At 34.8% G+C, this 23,442-nt stretch overlaps 1 protein-coding gene across 1 annotated transcript; it reads left to right on the forward strand.

Annotated features, from left to right (window-relative positions):
- Window positions 1–1,284: 1,284 nt before the first annotated feature.
- On the forward strand, window positions 1,285–20,869 carry LOC117115567 (transient receptor potential cation channel subfamily M member 3-like). Its single transcript, XM_033259420.1, has 25 exons — window positions 1,285–1,581; window positions 3,050–3,138; window positions 3,352–3,538; window positions 4,049–4,262; window positions 4,500–4,624; window positions 4,811–4,915; window positions 5,163–5,334; window positions 6,003–6,174; window positions 6,741–6,858; window positions 7,388–7,463; window positions 7,862–7,962; window positions 8,100–8,237; window positions 8,389–8,457; window positions 8,715–8,867; window positions 9,036–9,262; window positions 9,590–9,812; window positions 11,911–12,045; window positions 12,147–12,311; window positions 13,569–13,715; window positions 13,844–14,137; window positions 14,471–14,648; window positions 14,984–15,098; window positions 15,888–16,075; window positions 16,854–16,986; window positions 17,963–20,869. The coding sequence occupies exons 1-25, from the start codon at window positions 1,537–1,539 to the stop codon at window positions 18,129–18,131; spliced, it is 3,738 nt and encodes a 1,245-aa protein (XP_033115311.1). The 5' UTR covers window positions 1,285–1,536; the 3' UTR covers window positions 18,132–20,869.
- The last annotated feature ends 2,573 nt before the right edge of the window (window positions 20,870–23,442 follow it).

Consider the following 23,442-nt stretch of genomic DNA (forward strand, 5'->3'; position numbering starts at 1 on the left):
GGGAAACTCGTAATGTTATTAGGGCCTACGGCTAAAGCGAGTATTATTGTGTTAAGGAACATAGGTTCGGGTTGATAAACATAAAGACCGATCGTTACAAATTCAATAGTAACAATGAAGTTCGTTTTTCTTTTAAAGAAACAAAATAGTTAACAAATTTAGATTAAAATATATATGATCAGTATTATAGGCCTAATTAGTAAGTAGTCGTTATCTCGGTGTACTATTCGAAAAGTCTGAACAGGGCAGAAAAAATCAAGTAACGTTTTAAATTATTAAAAACTATTTTTAAAAAAATTCGCGTAAATTGAATAAGTAGGAGGAGAAATAATTTGGGACGTTGAACTCAAAAATAGTTTCAGACAACCACTCACGAGAGTTTCGTTTTGAGGTTATGATGGACAAATAAAGCAATTCAGTTCAGGTTAAAAAAAAAACACATAAACACGAGCTATGTGTCTACTACATTATTTCTAAATGTTGGCAAATACTGTCGGAATTCTTGGAAAATTCTATTAACATTAACTTATTTTGAAAATGCAAGGTTGATCAGCTTTATGTTACCGTAGGCCTACGTTTCAGGGTTGATCAGATGTTACCGTACGTTGTGCAATTCAATTGAATGCACTGTACAATATCGAGTCAATACATACTCTATAGTTCGTTTGCGCAGAATCAACGTTTAGGCTTGATACATACTTTTAAATGCTACCGACTGAAATACGGAACTATATAATAAAACGCAGTACTGAATAATTATAAAAGGATTATATATACACCTAAAAAAACGCAATTAATAATAATGAATAAGTTTAGAAGTTATAACGAACTAAGACTTACAGTAAATGATGCTGTAATTCATTGTTTCTGTATTGTTAAGTAAAACAATAATTGGATAAATGGATTGATTGAGAATTGATCTTGATCAAGTGATTTCAAAATTCAGCAATAAAATATCTTTGATATAAAGTGGAACAAAAATGTTTTTTTGTTTGTTCAAATAAGTGTAATATTTTTGTTGAGTAAATAAAAGTATAATGACTTCGATTCACTTAAAAAACTTAATAATGCTGTACTAATAAAGTGTGTGAATCTTAGGCCTAAAATATTATTCTTGTAATTATTTTGTTATTAGTTTTCGATGTGATCATCAAAATCAAATAAATTGGAATTAATTGGCAAATCCTAAAATATGTGTCATTCTACAACAACAAAGATGACTCATGTATCAAACAATATTTCGAAGTTGCAAGTTCTGTGACCGTGGCAGGATGTTGCGTTCCCTCGCCACATAATGACATCCTGTTAAAGTTCTTGCAAAAAGTAGTAATATCTCAATCGATCCAGGTTCTGTGTATGTTTTACACGAATAATTTAAGCGTTCCTAAAACATTATCAGTATTTTCGTAGACATCTTATATTTGTGCGACGTAATCTGCAGAAGTTACGCAGAATTAACAGACTGGTCGTTTACCTTACACGGTAAGCAAAGACCCCGGCAAGGCATTGGCTTGTGGAAGGGACACTGTCATCATAATGAAGTACCACAGAGGTGTTAGTGTTTCAGAGGACACCGAAAAGGTATGTGATATCTTTTAATTATTTTAGTATTGATGTTATGAAAAGTTGAGAATGTTTAGATTAAATCGACAGTTTTTAAGCAATTCTTGCTACATTCATTATTACAGTATTTTTTTACTTACAAGTATGGATAATCCTGACTACATGATTTAAGATTGTTTCTGCAGGATTGCATTTTTAGAATATTGATTTAGGTCTTATAAAGGCTCCATCAAAATGTCGGGGTGCTAATCTTTTGGCACCGGAATTCCAAGTTTATTTATTTTATTATTTGATTTAGACCGTTACCATATTCATGCTTTGACACTTTCAAATAAAATAAATAAATGTAATCACGACTATATCAGTGTGTCTAACGTTTAAGAAGAGGCATTTTTTGTTTGAATTTGAATTTTTGGAAGAACTGAAGATTAGTCTGACAGCAAAATTTAACTAGAATGACGTGGCTTGCTGTCAACGTAGGCCTTCTTATTACCGTTATAAATCAGGCCAAGTCATCATATTGGCCTAGCTTGACGGGTAGGCCTATTAGGATACAATCGTGATTGTTCAGATTATTAACTGCTACTTGAGCAAGGCACTTTATGTGTATCTTTGAATTATCTGCATTGCTTCTCTCCACACAGGTAGAACGGTTACGGTACTTGCTTGAGTTGTAGCAACAGTTAAGCCTAATAACCAGGAATAGATAGAATAGAACTTCATAACCGAAAGTAAATCCTCCTCTATACAGTAATAACTAGTAACAAGTAAGGCTACTCCAAATATGGCAATCTCATTTTATGTTATGTCAAGGCAATCATGGACATGTTGTCATATTAGTATTTAAAGCGATGATGATAAATGCTAGTCTGATGCGCATGTGCAAGTGAAATTGTTTTATCTTCAGAGTTTAATCATGAAATATTTTGCAATAATCATTGAATTTATTAAATAGCATCCCGTCATACAAAATTTCAGCAGAGTTATGCAGATTGCTATTAAATCTTTGTTTAAACTATAAGTCGGCTAATCATCCATGCTCCGACTATTTTATTTGTTGCTGCTTTTCGTTTTTAGTCGCGCGCATTGCTATATCTGCTCAAGGTTGCTATACAGATTTCAAGTCGTGTCGAGTTCCTGTGTAATTTCCCCTTTTCGGTAATGAACGAGGCAATATGGCCCGTGAAGGGTAGAGGAAAGTAGGGTATTCGGTGATGCCGAAATTCTCAATCCCACTGATGAGGACGATAGCCCATTCACAATACTTTAACTATTTAAAATAATAAATTAGGATAATTTAAAAAAATTATGCGCACACCCCAGATAAAATTTGGTGCTCAAAAAGTGCACTAAAAAATTCTTGTTTTTCTTTATTTATTCTTTTTTCATCTTTGCATCATTGTTTTAACTTAATTGTTTATTGTTGGTATGAATATTAATGTTATTAAATATGAATACATTCATCATTGTTTTATATTTTATTTAGCTAAATCGAAAATGGCGTTCGATTGCCGAATCTTTCAGTGCAAAAGAATGCATCTCAATTTGTCCAAAGAAACCACCAAATCAAGACTGGTAAGTTATAAACAGAGTATAGCATTATTTTTATAACATGAATTCATTATCATGCATATTATCATAACTATTTTATTAAGGACAAAGTATATCGTCATCATCCTTAACATCATCATCATAATCAACATAATCATCATTATCATCATCATTATTAGAGATTTCTTTCTGTGTTAATTATTTTATATTTAACTTCTTAAATTTATTTATTATCAGTTGCCAATGTGGTCGTTTAGTGGTCGATCACCAAATATACTCACAACGGATTGCTGAAGAAGGTGAACTCGAAGGTCAACAGCCTTGGTTCCAGTCTTGGTCATCAGCAACACATACTCAAAAATTTCCCACAAATGCTTTTGGTGTGATGGAGTTCCAGGGAGTTTTCAACACAAGTCGGGCTAAGGTACCGTATTGTATTTTCTGCAGGCCCAGTTTGTTTTCTACGTTAACAAACCACTACATAAATGTTTAAGCATGCTTTCCCCACCTCCCAACCTCCTCCCCCCAAAACATGCAAGTGAACATTTGTCGCAACGCAACGTCGTTAGAGCTTTCAGCAACTACGAATTCCCTCCCTGCAAAAAATTGAATCTGCCTTTCCTATTTGAATTGCACCAAGGCAAGGCAAGAAAGAGCAGGCCTACACGTCCAAGTACCGACGGGTAACGGATACCTTGTCTCTTGTTCCTTATTCATGTGAGGGTTATTCGAAGAGCCGAGCTTTCAGACGCCTCATAAACCGACGCTGGTTGGGTTTGAACCGGGTCTTCGTTACAAGAAGCAGGAACTTTGCCCCGGCCAAACGCTCGGCTCTACTCGATCAATAATTATATAAACGTAGGCCTCTATGTAATCCATGACACTAACGATTATTATTACATAAATGAAAGCATCAATATTACATTTGATCCAGTACGTTAGGTTATCGGATGATACATCTGAAAGTGACGTTCTCAAACTCTTGACAAATCTCTGGAATTTAAAATTACCGAAACTCCTGATTGAAGTCACTGGAGGAGCGAAAGATTTCGTCCTGAATCCGAAATTAAAGCGAATCTTTTACGATGGCATAATTCGAGTGGCCGTGACAGCGGATGCTTGGATCCTCACAGGTGGAACAAATACAGGTGTGTTGCTATTTAACCTTTTTTGTAATTTTGTAAGTTGTGGCATCAATATACGTATCTTTACTGCCTGCGTCGTTGTACATATTTTTAGCTAGGTTTCTATTTGCTCGTGTTAAGACGACGGTATCTCGTCCCGATAGGCCTATGAGTTTATCAAGAACTGGAAAATAAGTAATGGTATTGATGAAGCAGAGCCTAAAAATGTATGTTCTTGTTTTTTAAATAATTTTTATGTAGGTGTCATGAAGTACGTCGGGAAGGCAATTCGTGAACATTCTCTCAAATCTCAAAAGAAGATTGTTGCCATTGGTGTTGCTTCCTGGGGAATTGTGGATCATAGAGAGGACTTAATTGTAGCAGAGGTAAGTATAACATCAATATAAAACATACATACATATAACATTTAATGAATTAATTAAAGTTAATCTTATTATATATTGTTATATATTATTATATTATTGATATTATGATTATTTATTAATATTATTAGGCATTATCAAAAAATGTTTTAATGTGCCTCTGAGGTTGTAATTATTCCTAATGTTTAGTCATTCAAGCCCAGGACCAGCAGGGCTCATAGCCGTGCCCATAACGTGCTACCAGAGCTTGGACAGAAACACTGCCTGCTAAAGAGGGCATCTGAATACCAAGAGGTACCGTGATTCACTGGAAATGTTATCTATTTTATTTTAAGTATTTTCTGATTTTAAGTTTACAGATTATCACATTCTTCTTCTTCCATATAAGAACAATATTACATTGTAAGACTTCTGATAGACTGGCTCTGAATTTGCGATATTATAAGCCTACATTGTGTTATCTATCGTATACATTTTCCCCTGTGATGTTTCTCACCAAGTTATACACGTGGTATTATAATTTTCCTCAATTTTTTAAAAGGGGGTAAAATATTACCGTGTAACCAGTTCGTCTATGAGCGCTGGTGCCTCACTGGATCCGAATCATAGTCATTTCATCCTAGTGGATAACGGCACAGTGAAGCAATATGGCGTTGAAATTACACTACGATCCAAACTAGAAAAGCTGATCTCCAAACAAACTTTGGATGAAGGTAGTATTATACCAGAATACTACTAAAAGAATGTTGCATTGTGGGTACGTGGCGTGCATCTCGATGATCTAACACACAAGAACTAACTTGACTAAATGTAAGGAGATTGGTTCAGCACTTGGCATTACGTGTGTTGGGTACCGTATTGGGCTTTCTCTAAGGAAATGCATTTGCCATGAAAGAGAATCTACTCTTTGTAAAATTCCGGAAAAGTACAGTACTGTGTGCATGCCAAGCTTTAATCTTGTGAACGTTTAGGATTTTAACAACTTCGATTCTGCTTTATTACAAGTCCCGTAACAACAAAAAATTGAACTTAATATAAGGATCCAACTAACTTTACGGAATTTTAAATATGCATGTGCAACAATGTTATATAGGCCTAGACGCCCAGCGTTATTATAAACATTTATGAATGTTGTGATTTAAGTAAATGAGGAAAACGTTATTTAGTCACAAATTACTGTTTGAATGCTACAACGTTATAACGTAACGTTATTTGCTGGGTGCACATTGAGGCCTATAATTATGACTCGGTTATGTCTGGTTATTTTATAGTAATTGCTACTAATACCGACTGATTTTTGCATTTTGGAACGGATAATGATATTATCTGTGTTTATTGGTTCAACTAGGAAAGATTCATTGCCTTGTTTTACTTTGTGTAGGAGAACGGTGTATTCCGGCAGTTTGTATAGTACTAGAAGGCGGTAGAAATACAATCCAAGTTGTATTTGAGAATGTTACGTCAGATCCACCCATCCCTGTGGTCATAGCTGAGGGCAGTGGGCGCGCAGCCGACGTGCTCGCCTTTGCGTATTCAGTTACTAAACAAAATAAGTGAGTATGGCCTATTTTGTGGTAGGCCTATTTAAATTTGCATACCCGTACGACATTTAAACAGTCAATGTATGCGTATGGATATTACAACTCTGATGACACTACTATTAGCAAACCACAGAATAGGCACTTTATGGATGTATATATTTAATGATTGAAACGAGGACTGGATGTACACTGAATCTAAAATCTGACCACAATCTCCTTTATTTTAAAAATCAGCATTACATTTTATGTTCTGCACTACTAAAGAGTAATAACAAGTAGATTTTTGTTATGAGCAATATACAAATCTCTTTTTATTTGGTTTAGAATTTTATTGTATAGGATGTGTTGCTTTTTTTATTTATTATATAGGCCTATGTTTGTTTATCTTTGGATACACTGTTAGGTATTGTCGAACGTGTGCCACTGTTATCAGATAAATATTGTATTGTATGCCGGTACTTCCTCACCAGAAAATGTATTTATTTTTTATTTATTATTTTTGCATTACATCATATGTTGATATTGTTATGATACTCCACGATCAACAGTCTATTCATTGTATAATATCAATTTTTCAGGGAAATGTCAAAAGAGAACAAGAGTAAACTAATGAATCGAATAAAAGAAGTGGTAGCGAAGGATGACGTTCAGAGTACGATGGAGAATATAATGGAGATTGTAACGAAAAGAGAATTAGTAAGCATTCATGGTGAAATATTAATCTTTTAACTTAATTTTGATAATATTTTTATAAAATTAAATAAAATAATAAATATTGCAATAAACTGAATATTGGGCCCTGGAGGACAACAATGCTTTTATGCTCTGATCAGGTCACCCAGGGTAAAGAAGAAATACATTTTTACAGAGTAGGTCTAGTATTAAATAGTAGACCTACTGATCATTATTGATTAGGATAACGAAAATGATATCACGATTAAAATAATGATTTTGATGATGATGATAGTGGTGGTGGTGATGAGGATGATGATAATGATAAATGACATAAATAACGATAATTACATGATGGTGCTGACGATTACAATGAAGAAGATTGCAGTGACGATTCCGGAAAGGGGAGCGACGGTATCGGAATGGAGGTGACGACAGCGTCAGCGACAGCTAAAATAGGGCCATATCCAGAGGAGGGTTAGCAGGATGTGCTGCGATGATGATGCGCCACTGGGCACGAAGATATGTTGTGATAAACTGATTTGTTTTGCAGTTAACAGTCTTTTCAGTTGATTCTGAAGTTTGTGCTGAAGGTCTTGACCACACAATACTCCAAGCGCTTGTAAAGGGTAAGAAATGCTCCAAATGTATCAAGGTTTTGCAAAATAAAAATTGATTGACAATCACCGTTTCGTTTACCTCCCAAAGTAGCCATTATATCCACAATATTTACTGATAACTTGGCTGTATATTTCTTTATATATAGTTAATAATAAGGTTAATTGCTGGAACAAAACATTTATAGCAGTCATTTTATTAATACATAGGCCTATGGTTTATTGTTCCAGAAAATCATCTGATTTATGCATCTAATTAGTTTCCTCGACATAATACAATTCTCCAACAGTTAATTAAAGCAAATTTAAGACAAAAAAGATCATAGTAATATTAACACTAAAGATACTTTTCTTTTCACTGTCATTATTATTGTCCTGAAACTCTTTGCAATATTTACAATATTTTACAGCCAATAATTTACCTGCTAATGACCAACTCCAGCTTGCGTTGATTTGGAACAGAGTGGACATCGCCAAGGAGAAAATATTCAAACTCGATAATGCAATCACGGTAAGAGTAAAAATCAACCCCTCCCCAAATTATTTCCAGATAATATCACATTTGGTGAGTTTGTTGCACTTGATGCTCGACGGATGAAATGTTCCACCAGCAACATGACTTTATAAACTTTTTCTCGCCTTTTGTAGGAGGATTTTTTAAACGAGGCTATGTTCCAAGCTCTTCGTGACGGCAAACCAAAGTTTGTAAAATTACTGCTCGAGAATGGAGTCAGTATGCATACATTTTTGACTGAAGATAATCTATTGAAGCTTTACGAACTTTCCGTAAGTTTATACAAATAGCTAATTCGAAAACTCCACATCAGATACACGCCCTGCTATAAGTGTATGAATAATTTACATTTGTTTTTCGACTTTACTTGTTATTTTTATACCGTGTTATATTAATATTATAGTGATTATATCCTATTTATAGTTGAATGCACCAGATTCAGCGCTGAAGTTACTATACGACCACAGTAATATCAAGCTACGACTAAACGAGGTATGAACATAGTACTCAAAAAATAGTTTAAAATGACCAATTTTGGTTAGGTCTTCAACACACTGAAAATTAACTTGAGGTACACTTTATTCAACCTAAACTATTACAAGAGTACCGTAATCCATACAGATTATTAGGCCTATCGAAAGATCAAAGAGGAACTAACTAAATTAATAAAATTTAAAATGTACTGACCGTTGAAAGATGCAAACTTTAATACTTACCGTCTACTCGACTAACACATATGTCTGTTTCAGCGAGCTAGTGGTGCATTATGCCTACATCACGTCGGACGTCTGATGGAAGAATTGATCAGAAACTCCTTCAAATCATCTTACACAACAGAAAGACTTCAGAGATGTCGGTGTCAAGCGGGTGAGAAACGACGATCACGGAATCCAAGCGCAAAGGTACGCCGGCGGTGATCATTCGAATTATTCGTAACCCATTTCAAATCACATGGTTTTGTAGGATATCCCATTTTATGTATATGTTTATGTATTATTTTGTAATTGCCTGACAATTTTTTTCTCTCTCTTTTTTTTTTTTCTTTAATGATTTTTATCATTATTCTGTAGGATTCCGACGAAACCTTTTGCGGATCACGTTTTCCAACGCCATTCAGTGATCTTTTCCTCTGGGCAATACTATCGAGGAAGTACGAAATGGCGTACCTAATGTGGCAGCAGGGTACGGAAGCACTGGCTAAATCCATCATCGCTGTTGCCCTATACAGTGCCATGTCACAAGTGGCCGCAGAACAATTTGACATGGGAAGTTTCGAGAAGTTGGATGCGCAGGCTAAGTAAGATTGAAATCAATAAATAACTTTATTACAGTCAATAAGAGGAGTAGGGTGAAGGTTTTTATTGTGATAATGATGATGTCAATATCATGACAGAAGATGAGTGTGGGTTCACTCACGTAACACCAACAGCGCGAGGTTTAAAATCGTTGCAATTACGACTGCTCAAAATATTACTGTATCGCCTACTTATTACCCTAATCCAGAGATGGTATTTTGAGCCTATTTCAGACCAAAAAAAAAATGTCTTTCTATTACTTCGTTAGTGATTCTTCTTCTTTTAAAATATATTGTTAATTTTTTTTTTTTTTTTTTTTTTGTATTTAGTCATTACAAAAAGATTTCCTACGATATGCTACAAGTCTGTTTCGAAGAAAACAGAGAATATACACGTCAACTTATCTTAGTAGAATTGAAAAACTGGAGCAACGAAACCATCATGTCATTGGCTGCTGCAGTGAATCACAACAAGCTGATTGGTCACCCGTGCGTTCAAGCTTTACTTACTGACCAATGGATCGGTAAATTACAAATGATTTCAAATAGACAAGTAAGAACAGTTTTTAATTTGTTTTCGATATGCTACTGTTGCGCTAATAAACATTAAAAATGAATTATTTACTTTGTATTGTATATTTTAAAGTTATTAGCTTTCAGATTTCAGTGGACTTTTCCACTAAGCCCCGCCCCTTGGATATTGTTGCTAAGGTCTCACAAAACGAAAGCATGCGTATACCACTCGTGCGTTTGTGTGAGACAACGCGTGTGTTTGTAGGATAAGTGCGTAAACTTAGCGATGTTCTGATTGGTCAATTGTTAAGTTTCATTGGATACTGTTCTTCCTATGATATTTATTTATTTATTTATTTATTACACTTCATCACTGCAAAAATACAAGAACAATTCAAAAACAAGACAAAGAGCAGCGAAAAGGAGGGGATGAACAGGTGTCAAGCACCTCTATCTACATCCCCCTTGAACAGATTACAGAACCACACAAAATATACAAGAGAACAGGCGAAAATACAGGACATTAAAATAGTAAAATAGTAAATATACAAATTTAAACATACAGTACAAAATATAGCTTAAATTATTAATTATCATTAATTTTAAATTTATTTACAAAGAGATAGAATTGTATAATGTACATTAAAATTTATTAATTATTTGTTAATTTAAATGTTTATTTACAAAGGCTAATAAAAGAGTAGGAAAAAAAAAGACACTCAGAAGAGTAATAACAAAAAAATTTACAAAAATCGAATTAAAATAAATTTAAACCAGAACATCAAAATATTACACAAAAAAGTTAAACAGGATGAATACAATTTAAACATTTCAAAACAAAATTACTCCATAATTAAAAAATTAAATGACAAAGATATTGCATACATTGTAATTCAGAAATTATTTAAAAATACATTAAATGATTGCACAGAAGACTTCAACGTTTCAAATAATCAGGGGGATATCCATTCCCACACAAATGGCATGACACACACTCAGCAATTTCTGCACAGCGCACAGCGGCAACAAGAGACCCACGTGCAAGTGTCAGCGGGATCAAAATTGTTGATAAATTTGTTGTTATAGAAATTACGGACGTGCCTCTTGAAAAATGGAATATATGTTGTAGACCTAAAATAGTATGGTAGCTGATTCCATATGGGGATAATTCTCTGAAAAAAAAGATCGTTTATGGGATTCAGTGTTACACTTAACAGGCACGAGAACATGCTGGTCAGAGGCAGATCTAGTTATTCGACAACCTTCGGTAGGAGAATTAAAGGTGACAAAATCTTCAATGGGTATGTCACAGTAACCATGTATACACTTGTGAAATAACCTAAGATCAATAATTTCTCTTCTGTAAGACAGGGGTAACAGTTTAAGCTCACTGAGCCTTTGTTTGTAGTCAGTATCGCGATAGTTAAGAATAAATTTGGTTCCCCAACGTTGAAGTCTTTCAATCTTAAGCAAATTGCATTTAGAAGTCCCATTCCAAAGAGAACTACAATATTCAATATCACTCCTGACGAATGCTTTGAATAATGTTAATGCAACATTTTTTGGTGCATTAAATCCTACCGAACGCTTTATTATACCCATTTTCATGTTACATTTTTTAACAATTTTGTGAATATGATCATCCCAACACAGGTTAGATGCTATTTCAACCCCAAGATCCTTAACAGTTTGGGTTCTGTCAAGGATACAGCCATTCATCGTATAAACATATTTTATAGGTTTTCTAGAACGTGTTAAAGATAAAATATGACATTTTGACGGATGGAATTTCATTTTCCAAATATTACTCCACCTAGTAAGAGCGTCAATGTCCAACTGGAGCTGGAAACAATCATTAACGGTATCAATTGATTTGAAACATTTAGCATCGTCGGCGAATAATGCAACGCTCGAATTCAGGGCAAAGCTTGGCAAGTCATTAATAAATAACAGAAAGTGTAGTGGACCCATAATGGATCCCTGTGGGACACCCGAAATTACTGGAAGCCAATCAGAACAGACGCCTTCGATTACTACACGTAAAACATATCTCTAAACCTTAATTGTTTAGATCAGTGTCTGATTAAGTTGATAACACTCTCATTTTTTTTTATTACAACATTGCGTTTGGATTTCAGGTGATATTGGGTCTACTATTCCCGCCTGTAGTTGCAATGCTCTCCTATCGGGAAGTTGACGTCATAAAGAAATACAACGAAATTCCCGAGGAACCAACGACGGAAGATATTATAGCCGAAGCGTTCCGATTAACGGTAGGTGTATTTTTATTTCAAATAACGATACTAATAATATATCCAAATAGAATATATCACATCAATAGGAAGATAATTTTTGGCTCTCTCTGTGTATTCAGGATGTTAATGATTCGCCGGATATTGGGGTGTCACGCAATGAATACGAGACTGCGCCGAGAGAAGTAACAAGTGAGCCGGACGCCGTTGAAAAACAAGCTTTGTCGATTCGTCAGTGCTACTACGCGTTTTATACAGCGCCGATTGTAAAATTCTGGTCGAATACTGTAAGTATTGTACATGACATGTATGATACTTTTTCAGCAGCACAACGATTATGCCATAGAGACGATGTGCCAACCGCATGGGTGATAATGATAATGATGATGATAATGATAACGATAAGAAGAATTTAAAATCCTCTATAATACTCCTATATCCATCGTCATTCATTCAAAGTCAGTTCGTCTTGTACTTGCGAGCATCCCGTCGGACCCACACTGCATCACCTACGATCGTAGGGCGCAGTGCGCGCCCGTATTTAGCTGCCTCTAAAACTACTTTTCATTATCCTAAACCTCTGCTATACACAATAGGTTTACGCAGCCCCTCTGTGCCTGTGAATACGGTCTACTCAGCTATTAGGCCTACTAAATATTTCAAAGGCGACATCCTCGGGAGCAAATAGTAAATACAAATCTTTTAATTTTTATGAGCTATGTGAACGCAACTAATTTCCTTTTGGACACATGAAGTTGTCACTATAAACCATCAAACAGAGCTACTTGGATTGAAATGTATGGTGTTACATCTCTTGTATTTATAGGCTTATTTGAGCTGCAGCTTATGCCGTTTGGCCATAGATGTTCTGTGTATGTCATAGAGCTATTAAACAACTAGAGTGCTGACAAGATGGCGAAGCAATGCAGAGTTATGTATGTGTACCATCCAAGATGGCCGTCGTAGTAAAGCGCCACCTTCAGGCTTATTATACATATTATTACCATAAATAAGCCCTCTGACTGACTATTATTTCATTAATGATGAGTAATGGTAATAACAAATTATTAAACTATCGTAGACAAAACGAGGCCAAGTGGAGCATCTTATTCAAAATAAAGTACCAAGGAATGAAAATTAAAATCGTGTAAACATACGGGTAACTAGCTGTACTGAACTTTCTGAGTAAATTGAGGGCGCAAACGATGGCGCTTAGGCGAAATTTGATTGGCTAAATCTATGGCAGCCATCTTGGAGGGTACACACACACAGCTCTGCGTATTTCGAACATTGAATACATTGCAGTTAGCGCTCTAGTATTCTTATTATATCTCTATGGTGTATGTACGGTGCGTGTGGTGGCAGGCATATTTTTTCTAATGGTTGCATTTTTATTTATTTATTCGTTTTATACAATTAATGATAAACTTTGCGTTACAAAAAAAAGTATTTCTTAAGGTAATATTGATGATGATTATATAAAATAAACAACAATAGACAATATCCGTGTTGTGACTTTCGTTTTATTTTATATTTTCATACAGTTGATGTACGTAGCTTTCTTACTAATTTTTAGCTACATGGTTCTTGTAAAGATACCGAAAGAGCACATGGGATGGATGGGGTTATCGCTCATCGAATGGGTCGTCATGGTGTTAGTATTTTCATTGGCTGCTGAAGAGATACGGCAGGTAAATTTTCTCTTGTTTGATGCTTTCAAACAATAATGAAAAAAAAGTTATTGTTATTATTATTATTATTATTGATTTTTGTTATTAATATTATTATTACTATTGATTTTTTTTAATGTCAATATAAGGTAATAACTCAAGGCGATTCTTCAGCGAATTGGACGTACAAGTTAAAGAGCTGGTCATCTGATGTATGGAATATCTGGGATGCCATTTGTATCTTGTTGTTCTTTGTCGGTTTCTTCATGAGGATAGCAGCTCGGCACATTATATCCCAAAACGATGAAGAAGCGATCGATTTTCTTATTCAGAACGGGCGCATATTATATTGCATTGACATCATCTTTTGGTACATTCGTCTGCTTGATGTACTCAGCGTTAGTAAGCTTATGGGACCGTACGTGAATATGATTGGTCGAATGGTGAGTGGTATAAACTTTCCAGAAACGTTTGTGGCGCTGTTGATTCTTATTTTAGGCACTCTGAATTTTGAGCTCTCTCAGAAAGCATTCCTAATACAAGAAACGCGTTAATGCGTTTCGGTTAATTGGCAGGACTGCATTTGGAAAATAGGGGGCAATATGTGGAAAGACTTGAATATAATAATATAAGTCTTAACATTTCATCTATGATAACATTTATACATTTGTTATAGAGACTAATAGCACAAAATGTTGACCTACCGCTGCTGTAGGAAACGTATAGGCCTATTACCTTCAATAAAATTATATTATTAATAATAACTATGATTTCAGTTAGTTGACATGGTTCGATTCACTATCATACTGGGTGTGTTCGTCACAAGCTATGGAGTAGCAAGTCATGGTATTATGAAGCCCGACCAACGAGTAATGAGTTTTGAGGTTATCAAGGACGTGTTTTACCAACCTTACTGGCATGTCTATGGCGAGCTCTTCTTAGATGAACGGAATCGTAAGTAACGTGCCACCGTTTGATTATCAATCTAAATAGGCCTATATATGAGCATCAACAACATCATCATTGTCATCGTCTTCTTCATTATCATCATCATAATCATTATCGTCATCATCATCATCATCATCATGTTTCTGAAAATTACTTTTACTGACACGTTGATGATAAAGTTGATAAGAATAGTGGCGGTGGAATAATGTAACAAAAATAGCACACGATCAGAGTGGTCATGTGCGTGTAACTTACAATTTATTCGCAGAAAATAACAAATAACAACATCCATGCCGCTATAAATAGAAACATTAATTATTCGATATTTGTTTGACCAATAGCTGATTGTGACGTTGAAACTTGTGAGAATGGTTCGATGCTAGTTCCTCTCATCATGGCTATCTATCTCCTGTTTGCCAACATTCTTCTCATCAACATGTTGATTGCTATATTTAAGTAAGAGTCTTTAACATTGGTTGCATTTACTGTAAGCACATTTCATTTAATTTAATTATTTCATTTCATTTTTTTCAATATCAAAATCGCAGTCGAGGACTGAATTAAATGATAGTTACAATAATACAGAACAGTAATATAAAAACATCAAAGGAAAGTAATATAAAAACATCAAAGGAAAGTAATATAAAAACATCAAAGGATAGCAATATAAAAAATATCAAAGGATTAATTAATAATTAACAATACACATATTGCACAGACATTCAGAAAACGATTAAAAACATTGAAAATTGTATTAAAAATTAAATCAGTAAAATAAGATTTTGTAAAAATTATTACAGAATAATATAGTAATTATCATATTTTAATTATTATAATATTACACGTGACCAATTTTATATATTCTTAAAGTACAATGCATGCACCTACCAAGCATTTTGAATATTGTATTTATCTTTACGCAATGTATTCTGCATTCGAGGAAACCGTCTTTTCTTTTAGTCTGTTGTGGAGTTTTTTTTTTAAGTCGTAGGTTATGTTGTAGTTCTGGCCAACAGTGGAGGTATTCTCACCTGTTAATACACTGGAGTATGTGTTGAATAATTAGTTATAATAGGAACGTTAATCCAGTATTTAATAGATTTGGTCCTAATAATTTAATACTTTAACCCAATGAAAAAAAAATACAGTGGAATCCACTTCTACGTTGATGAGTCTGTGGTAAACTCTGTGATAGTTATTTTTATTGTCCGTTAATTACAATTATATACCATTTCTTTCATAAAGCAATACATTTATCTCGGTGCAACAAAACGCATTGGAAATCTGGAAATTTCAACGATACAGAATCATCTTAGAGTTTAGAGAGCGCCCTCTTTTCCCACCGCCTCTCATTCTGATCAGTCACTTTTGGCAAATTGGCAAAGAACTTGTTGCCTGGCTGTGCGGACAGAAAGTTACAACACACAAGATGAGTATGTAATAGATATTTAGTATTAATTCTGGTAAAAAATTCAAATATGTAATGAATGGATATACTTATCGTCATCATTCTGATGACGCGAAGCAACTCAATCGAAACGTCAGTCATTCTCAACAAAAACAACAGTTTTTTTTCCAGAATAATCTACGTGGTTTACCACAAGTATTTTAATACATGGGCCTACATTTTATCGTTTTAATATAATTTCGAAAGAAATGCTAGTGCCAAGAACGACAATTATAATAGGAGAAATAACAATAATAATACAACAACAAAGTAAAAAATACAGTAATACAAAAATTGTTCAATAAATACCCCCTTCTTTTGGACACCCCTGTTAAGTGGACGCCCCTATTAAGGGGACACACTATTAATGGGACACCCCTACTTAATGTGACACCCTATTAATGGGACACTCCTATTAAGGGGACATCCCTATTAAGGGGACATTTTTCGGCCACGAAACGGCGGAAAGTATATATTTTAACACTACAGCCCTATTCTGGGACACCTTAATTGGTCCCAATGGAGTTCTACTATACCTCTGTTTCGTTTTGACTGTAACCGGTAGGCCTACTTTACTAATATGCTTACCAACTGAAAACTGAGTCACAAAATAGACCTTAATAACTGTTTATAATCTGAGTAATCGACCTTGCCATTAACTAATCGGCCTTACAATATAAAATAAATATGTCAAAATAGGCGTGTGTATAATAATATAATAATGTATAACCTTATTTCTACTATATTTCCGATTTTACCACCAGAGTTGCACCTGACAGACAGTACACAGTCTGTTCTCTACAGCTTTGAAGAAGGCTGCGTTGAGAACTATCTTCGACAAAACGTGTTAAGAGACCAATCGTCCCAGGAAAGAACCGTTCATAGATTAGAGGAAAGGTATGCATTCCTACAGGGCTAACATCAGATCATGTTAGCATAGATTTATGTCAGCTAAAAATGTCACAATAAAAACAAACAATGAGACATATTCAGAACCTTTCTGCAGGATGGGGATGAACAAAATGCCAATCAAGGACATATAACCCGAGGCCCGGGTTTTGAAGGTTCCCTTCCCTATTAAAAATTAAACGACCAGTGGGTTCCCTTATTCTAGGTTTTAGTGGAGGGGGGGGGGGGTAATTATTGATTACTCTGTTCATTTGAATCGTTTAATTTTACGTGCCACCAATTTTCTTTATTTATTTTTCAAATTTGTTCCAACTATGATTACTAGCCTAGGCCGATAGGGGAGGTGTGGAAAGGAAATAAGAGGCACTTATTACGATGTATTTTCCTAATACGTGAATCAGTAACGTTTACTAAAATTTTCATTCTTTAAATTCAGACTACAGCTCGTGAAAATCCATAAAGTCGGACCTTCCAGTCTGTTCCCCTGCTCCACACAAGGGCCCTAGACCTCAGTGGGAAATTGGCGGCTCCCAGACTACGGCGTCCTTTGACGCTTCAGTGTACAGTGTAAAGGGTCTGGCATTAATTCATGCACTGCGGTCCGTTCTCACCTAGCTGCAATAGCCTATAATCTTTCCCAAATAATGACCTAATTTAATTAAATCGGGTATATTAAAATAATATTAGTGTTCATCAATTATAGTGAAAACATAATTGCTAGATGCTAGAGACAGGCCTAAAAATACTGATCAATTTGAAATCAATTACGGCCATTGTATACTATGTATATAATGACTGTCAAATATTAATGTTTCCTTTTTAATTTAATTATATTTAAAATGTATCTAGACTTGATGCAATGCGGACTAGATTTGCAGAACGGCCATTGTATACTATACATGTATAATGACTGTCAATTATTAATGTTTCCTTTTTAATTTAATTATATTTAAAATGTATCTAGACTTGATGCAATGCAGACTAAATTTGCAGAACATCTGGAAGCGGCAAAGAAGGTTCAAACACGGTTCAAGTCGATGGAAGAAAAACAAGAACGAACGCTTGAAGGTGTTAAGGAAGTTCTACACCTGACCATGGAGACGTACAGGTTGAGTGATTCGCACACATGCTGATGGTGTAAAAACTATAATTTAGGCCTACGTGATTCTGGTCTCCGGATTGGTCAAGACCATGGAGAATACATCCATGGTCAAGACACATTGATGTTAAAGGCATTATAGGTGACACGTTGAGTGGACCTTTTCACTAGACCCCACCCTTGGATATTGTTGCTGTGGGGAAACGTAAAGGTACACGAACTTGGTGTTTCTGTGGGACGCCAGTTGTGTATTCATGTATATTAAATAGCACTTTCTGATTGGCCAGTTGTTAAGGTTTATTGACACTCTGGAAATATCCCATAAGTCTGGCGTAGCACATCCTAACAGATATCAGTGGTATACAATTGATATTCCGCTGCTTACGAAATGTATTTTGATATTTATTTTTATTATTGACTTTTGGTGTTATTCGTAGATTTTTGTATTATCGTTTACACGGTTCGTAGATATTATTTACTGAATGCTGACCGTTTTGCTTTGATCAAAGAAGTGTACTATAACAATAAGGCAGGTTTCTAAATCGCAGCGTTGCTGTATGTAAAATCACGCAAAAAAAATAATCACTCACAATATCATTTCTTGGCAAAAAAATTTACGATAATAATGATTTCTAAGTAAACTGTAATTGTCATACACTGGTAAAAATGTTTCCTATCATAATGAAGTTGTGTGTACCTCGTTAGGTCGCCATTTTGTCCACTTTTCCTAATGGGAATCGGGTTAAGATTAGTTCGCTCATGTTGTTTTGGTGACCATCTTCGATCGGACATGGTCTTATGGGTTTCCCCTCACCATTATAGATCGTAAGGGCCCTTCGTGGTGGGTCAGGGTCATTCGGACTGCCGCATGAGCGCAGAGCGTTATGCCACTGCGTTTTAGAGAACACAGGACGGTCACGGACTAATAAATCTGACGGTCACGTTTCCTTCATTCCCCGAATCGAATGCTCTGATTGTTATGATAGGCCTATACGAATGTGTCATAATAGGAAAGAAGCGATGTGGTTAGGGATAAAAGACCTTCAATTACTGTATTTGTGTTCAGTAAGCCACGAAACATTATCATCCACCTTAGGCCTATTCATGCTTGTTTGAACGGCCCCAAGGCAGAACAACCCTTTGTTGATCTGGGCCTCCGTAGATCAATAAAGTTGAACTTGAACATGTTATCTTTATTTAATAGTAATAGACCTAAATACAATGGGAAGCATGGTGTGGACGTATAAACACACTATATGTTTATGGGTCGTCCATAATTTTCAACATTTTCAAAGAGTAAAAAACATACTCTTTTCTGTTAAACAAAAAGAGTACACACACAAATGTTGATTTGTGTAATTTTGAGATCAACATTTTATCTTTTTCATAAAAGAGTACTTATGCCTACATGTTTTGTACTCTTTTGAAAATGTTGATAATTATGGATGGCCCCCTTATGTACTACATGGATGCAGTGACGGCACCATTGCCCTCAACTTTCAGTCCGACAAGCACACCCAATCGTCCGACCCCACGACGAGGTCATCGCCCTAAAAATAATAATATACCGATATTGCTAAACCAAAAAATATATCGCTCCCCATAAATCGCACCAGGGACTTATTCCGTCAACCTGACCAAGGTTCTAGGTGGCCTTTCCTCACCCCTTGGGATCCCCGGTGTCGGACTTATTGGACTGTCGGGAAATTTCTGGAGCAGAGGATATCTTTAACAGGCTTCTTCATCATGCTAATGTCTCATGGTTCCGATGTAAATATCTTGATAGCGATCACAGCTTGTTGAGGCAACAACCTCCTAAAATGTTCGTGTTTATTTTAAACCGACTTTTCATAGATTAAGCGCACAGTGATCAATGTCTGGTGCACCTACAATAGGTCAGACTAATCGGACATGGCCAGCACCATGAAATACAAGTATCTACCACCCTTGCCGAGTAGTTGTTAGAAATGTACTCTGGGGACCAAAACGCTAGATTCTTCTTCCGACAGACGCTCATCTATTGCAAATCCAGAACAGACTATAGGTTTTGAATGCGGCACACGCCCCCGTGCCATCACTTGAGTTGTCAATATGAAGCTCAGTTGTATAAACAGATTTAGAGTGTAGGCCTACGTTAGTTAGACTGATAGTTCCTGCGGTGTAATGTAACTTAATCCGACAAGTTCTTCCAACCACTGTGTTCCAACATTGATAGTAGGCCATATCATATAAAATAATGTGAAACATAAAGAGAGATAAAAAGTACACGTGTAATATTGTATAGGTTCGTGTGCGCTGAGAAGAGACATTATTAAAGAAAGGGGCCTGTTTTTCATTACCATTTCTATATAGAGTTATGTATCTATTTGGCGATAAGTGCCGTAATATTAATGACGTAGCAAAAGCGCACGGTTACATTCGTAGCAACGATTTAGCACCTAAGAACATATTTTTATATTTCAGTAATCAATATATTATCAGGCATATCCCTAAATGTTCCCTTTGTGTAAGCCTTTCCATTTATGAAGATATCCGGATACTCAACTACATATTGACTAGGTTATCATTTCCTTTTTCGCCATCATTAATCGGGGAACTTTGTAGTCACAAGAAACCAATATTGTAATTCGTTCTATCATATTTCTTTATCCGCACTTTTAACGAGGTCACCAAAACCGAAATCTTAAAGGGAAACGAAAGATAAAATGATATAAATATATATATTAATAGATTGAATATGTATATAAATAAACATATTAAACATGTAATCTATTGGAAGTGTTTATTGTTTCATTGTGGGTAATTGGCGTCATTGTAGACTTTCTATTTTGAGTACTGAGGTCCTTTTGTATTGTGTTTTGTCTTTATAAAGTAGGATTTATTGACATCCAAAAGTAAGTTACAGTACATTTTCCAGTTAAAATGATACTGTGAATGGTTGGATATTGGTTTTGTTTTCATGGTAAGTTTCACATGCTTTTTTAACCCAGAACCCTGGGTTAGATGACGAGCATCTTAACTGGGTGCGCGGGAGGGGGCGCACACACTCTTAAAAATATACCCCTTCCCAAAAAAAAAAAAAAAATCATGGTCAAGTTGTTAAAAATCACCTCAAATCACCTTATTTTGTGAGCAGCACTCACTCACATAATCATCTGTGTATAAGAGACAGCCCACCAACTTTCCTTTGCATCTAATCAGCCAACCCTCCCCCACTATTTCAAGTACAGATATCTAATTATAAAGGATTATTACGGTATATTATATCATATATTATATCATATCACCATCCCATGTCACTACCATCACTACCATGTATCATATCATACCATGTCATATCCTCATGTCCATTATACAATTATAAAGGAATTATGTCAATTTCATGTACAGCAAAAATATTATTCGATAGCATAATTGCAACTAAAATTTCTGATTTCCTACCGAAACCCAAGGACGATTTAGGAGCAATCACCGTTGCGAGGACCATATCTTGACTTCAAAATCTATATGTAATATTTAGACTAACACAAAAAAGGTCACTTACCTTGCCTTCCTGAATTTCCGTAAGGCGTTTGATACAGTATGGAGAAATGGATTGAGAACCATCCTATATACTGGTATAAGAGCCGGTTTTTGGAAAATCATTGACAATATCTACCATATGAACACGTTAGATTATTTACCTCTTCAATGTACTTAGCATGAGATACACATTTTTGTGCTACGGTGAGAAATCATTCATTGATTAACAGTGATGCATGAATTCTTTGCCCATACCACAGATAATAAACGATACATGGGTTAATATATTTAAACATAAAAACAATGATCTGCGCAATGTTAACTGGATTAGTATTGCAGTCAGTAAATCATCCCTTAACCGTTACATTAGAATAAAAGAATTCCCCAAAACGGAGGATTATTTTAAAAATGAATCTGATTTCTATGGAAGCAGTTCAAAGCAAGATCCAATACGCTCCAACGAAACGCCAAAGTGTGTAAATATGACTCGCCTGTAAAAAAGTGCTGCCCTCTATGCCATGAAAAAAAGAAGCTATACATTTTATGTTAACATAATAAGATCTGATGAATACATCACTGCTGAAAACAAAATCATATCCCATTCTGATTATAGTATGATTATAGTATATGGCACTTATTCATGAGTGGAGATTGTAACACTAAGATGGATATACTTGTTGAAGACTGACAAATTTATGAACGATCTTTGTATCTCAAACTTTAAATTGCATGCAAACAGTGATATTATAAATTGTAAAACCTACCGTATTAATTAGAACAAAAACATTTATTTTGAGACTCAAAAAAATGTATGAACGAAATTGTATTTTATACCTTACTCAAAATAGCAAAAAAAAAAGAGGAAAAAACAAAACAGGTAAATGATATTTTAAATGGTAAAACTATGCCTAATATGTACATTTTTATACATATGTTTATAAATCCTTATTAATTTCATGTCTTGTACATTGTCTTTTTATTATTTATATAATTTGTTTTTAATTTTTTTTTTCATAAAAAAATTACCGTCACGTGTGCCGCCGATGGAAAGGCGTGGTTTTTTTTTCAAATAAAATATTATTACAAATATTACTATTATTATAGGCCTATTAATATCATATATCAAAATATATTTCAATATATTATATTAACTATTATATTTATATTAGATTATATTAAAAGATAAATATTAAGCGTACTTCGAATAGAAATATAATAAAACCTAAAAGAAAAAAAATGAAAAAAATAAAATACATTACAAATACTAAAAATACGTCTCTAAAAAGGTAGCAATGAGGTGTAATAGAGAAATAGCATATCTACCTAGAATTGTAGGTATTTTTTTTAATCCGAACATGAACAAAGTAAACTAAACTTATTCCTCCATTATCTGGCAAAAACTTTTATAAAATCATAACAGGCCTAGTAATGTTAGTACATGTACGCAATCGCAATTTTCCTATAGAATGTCGCCTCTTGTCTGCGTTTCGTGTAGTTTTTAACTTCGATTTCTCGATTCCGGAAACCAGAGTCACACGAATAATGCAATATTGAGGAATTAATAATCCATTGAAGGGGCCGCTCGTCTGGGAATTAATACAATCGAAGCGATTGTCCTTGGAGATGTCTCGATTACTATTGATAAATAGGGAAAACCATATGTTTTCTATTACTTATGTTTGCTCATATTAATTTTAATCGATTTGTCAGTAAAATGATGATAGACTGACTTCGTATAACTTAGATCGAATGGTCCTAAATAATACATTTTCAGTGGAATCTTAAATGCTTTCTAGACATATTTGTGTTTTTCTCTTTCAAGT

This window comes from Anneissia japonica, unplaced genomic scaffold, assembly GCF_011630105.1.
Source record: "Anneissia japonica isolate Jap-2015-1 unplaced genomic scaffold, ASM1163010v1 scaffold284824_len513422_cov204, whole genome shotgun sequence".
Taxonomy (NCBI): domain Eukaryota; kingdom Metazoa; phylum Echinodermata; class Crinoidea; order Comatulida; family Comatulidae; genus Anneissia; species Anneissia japonica.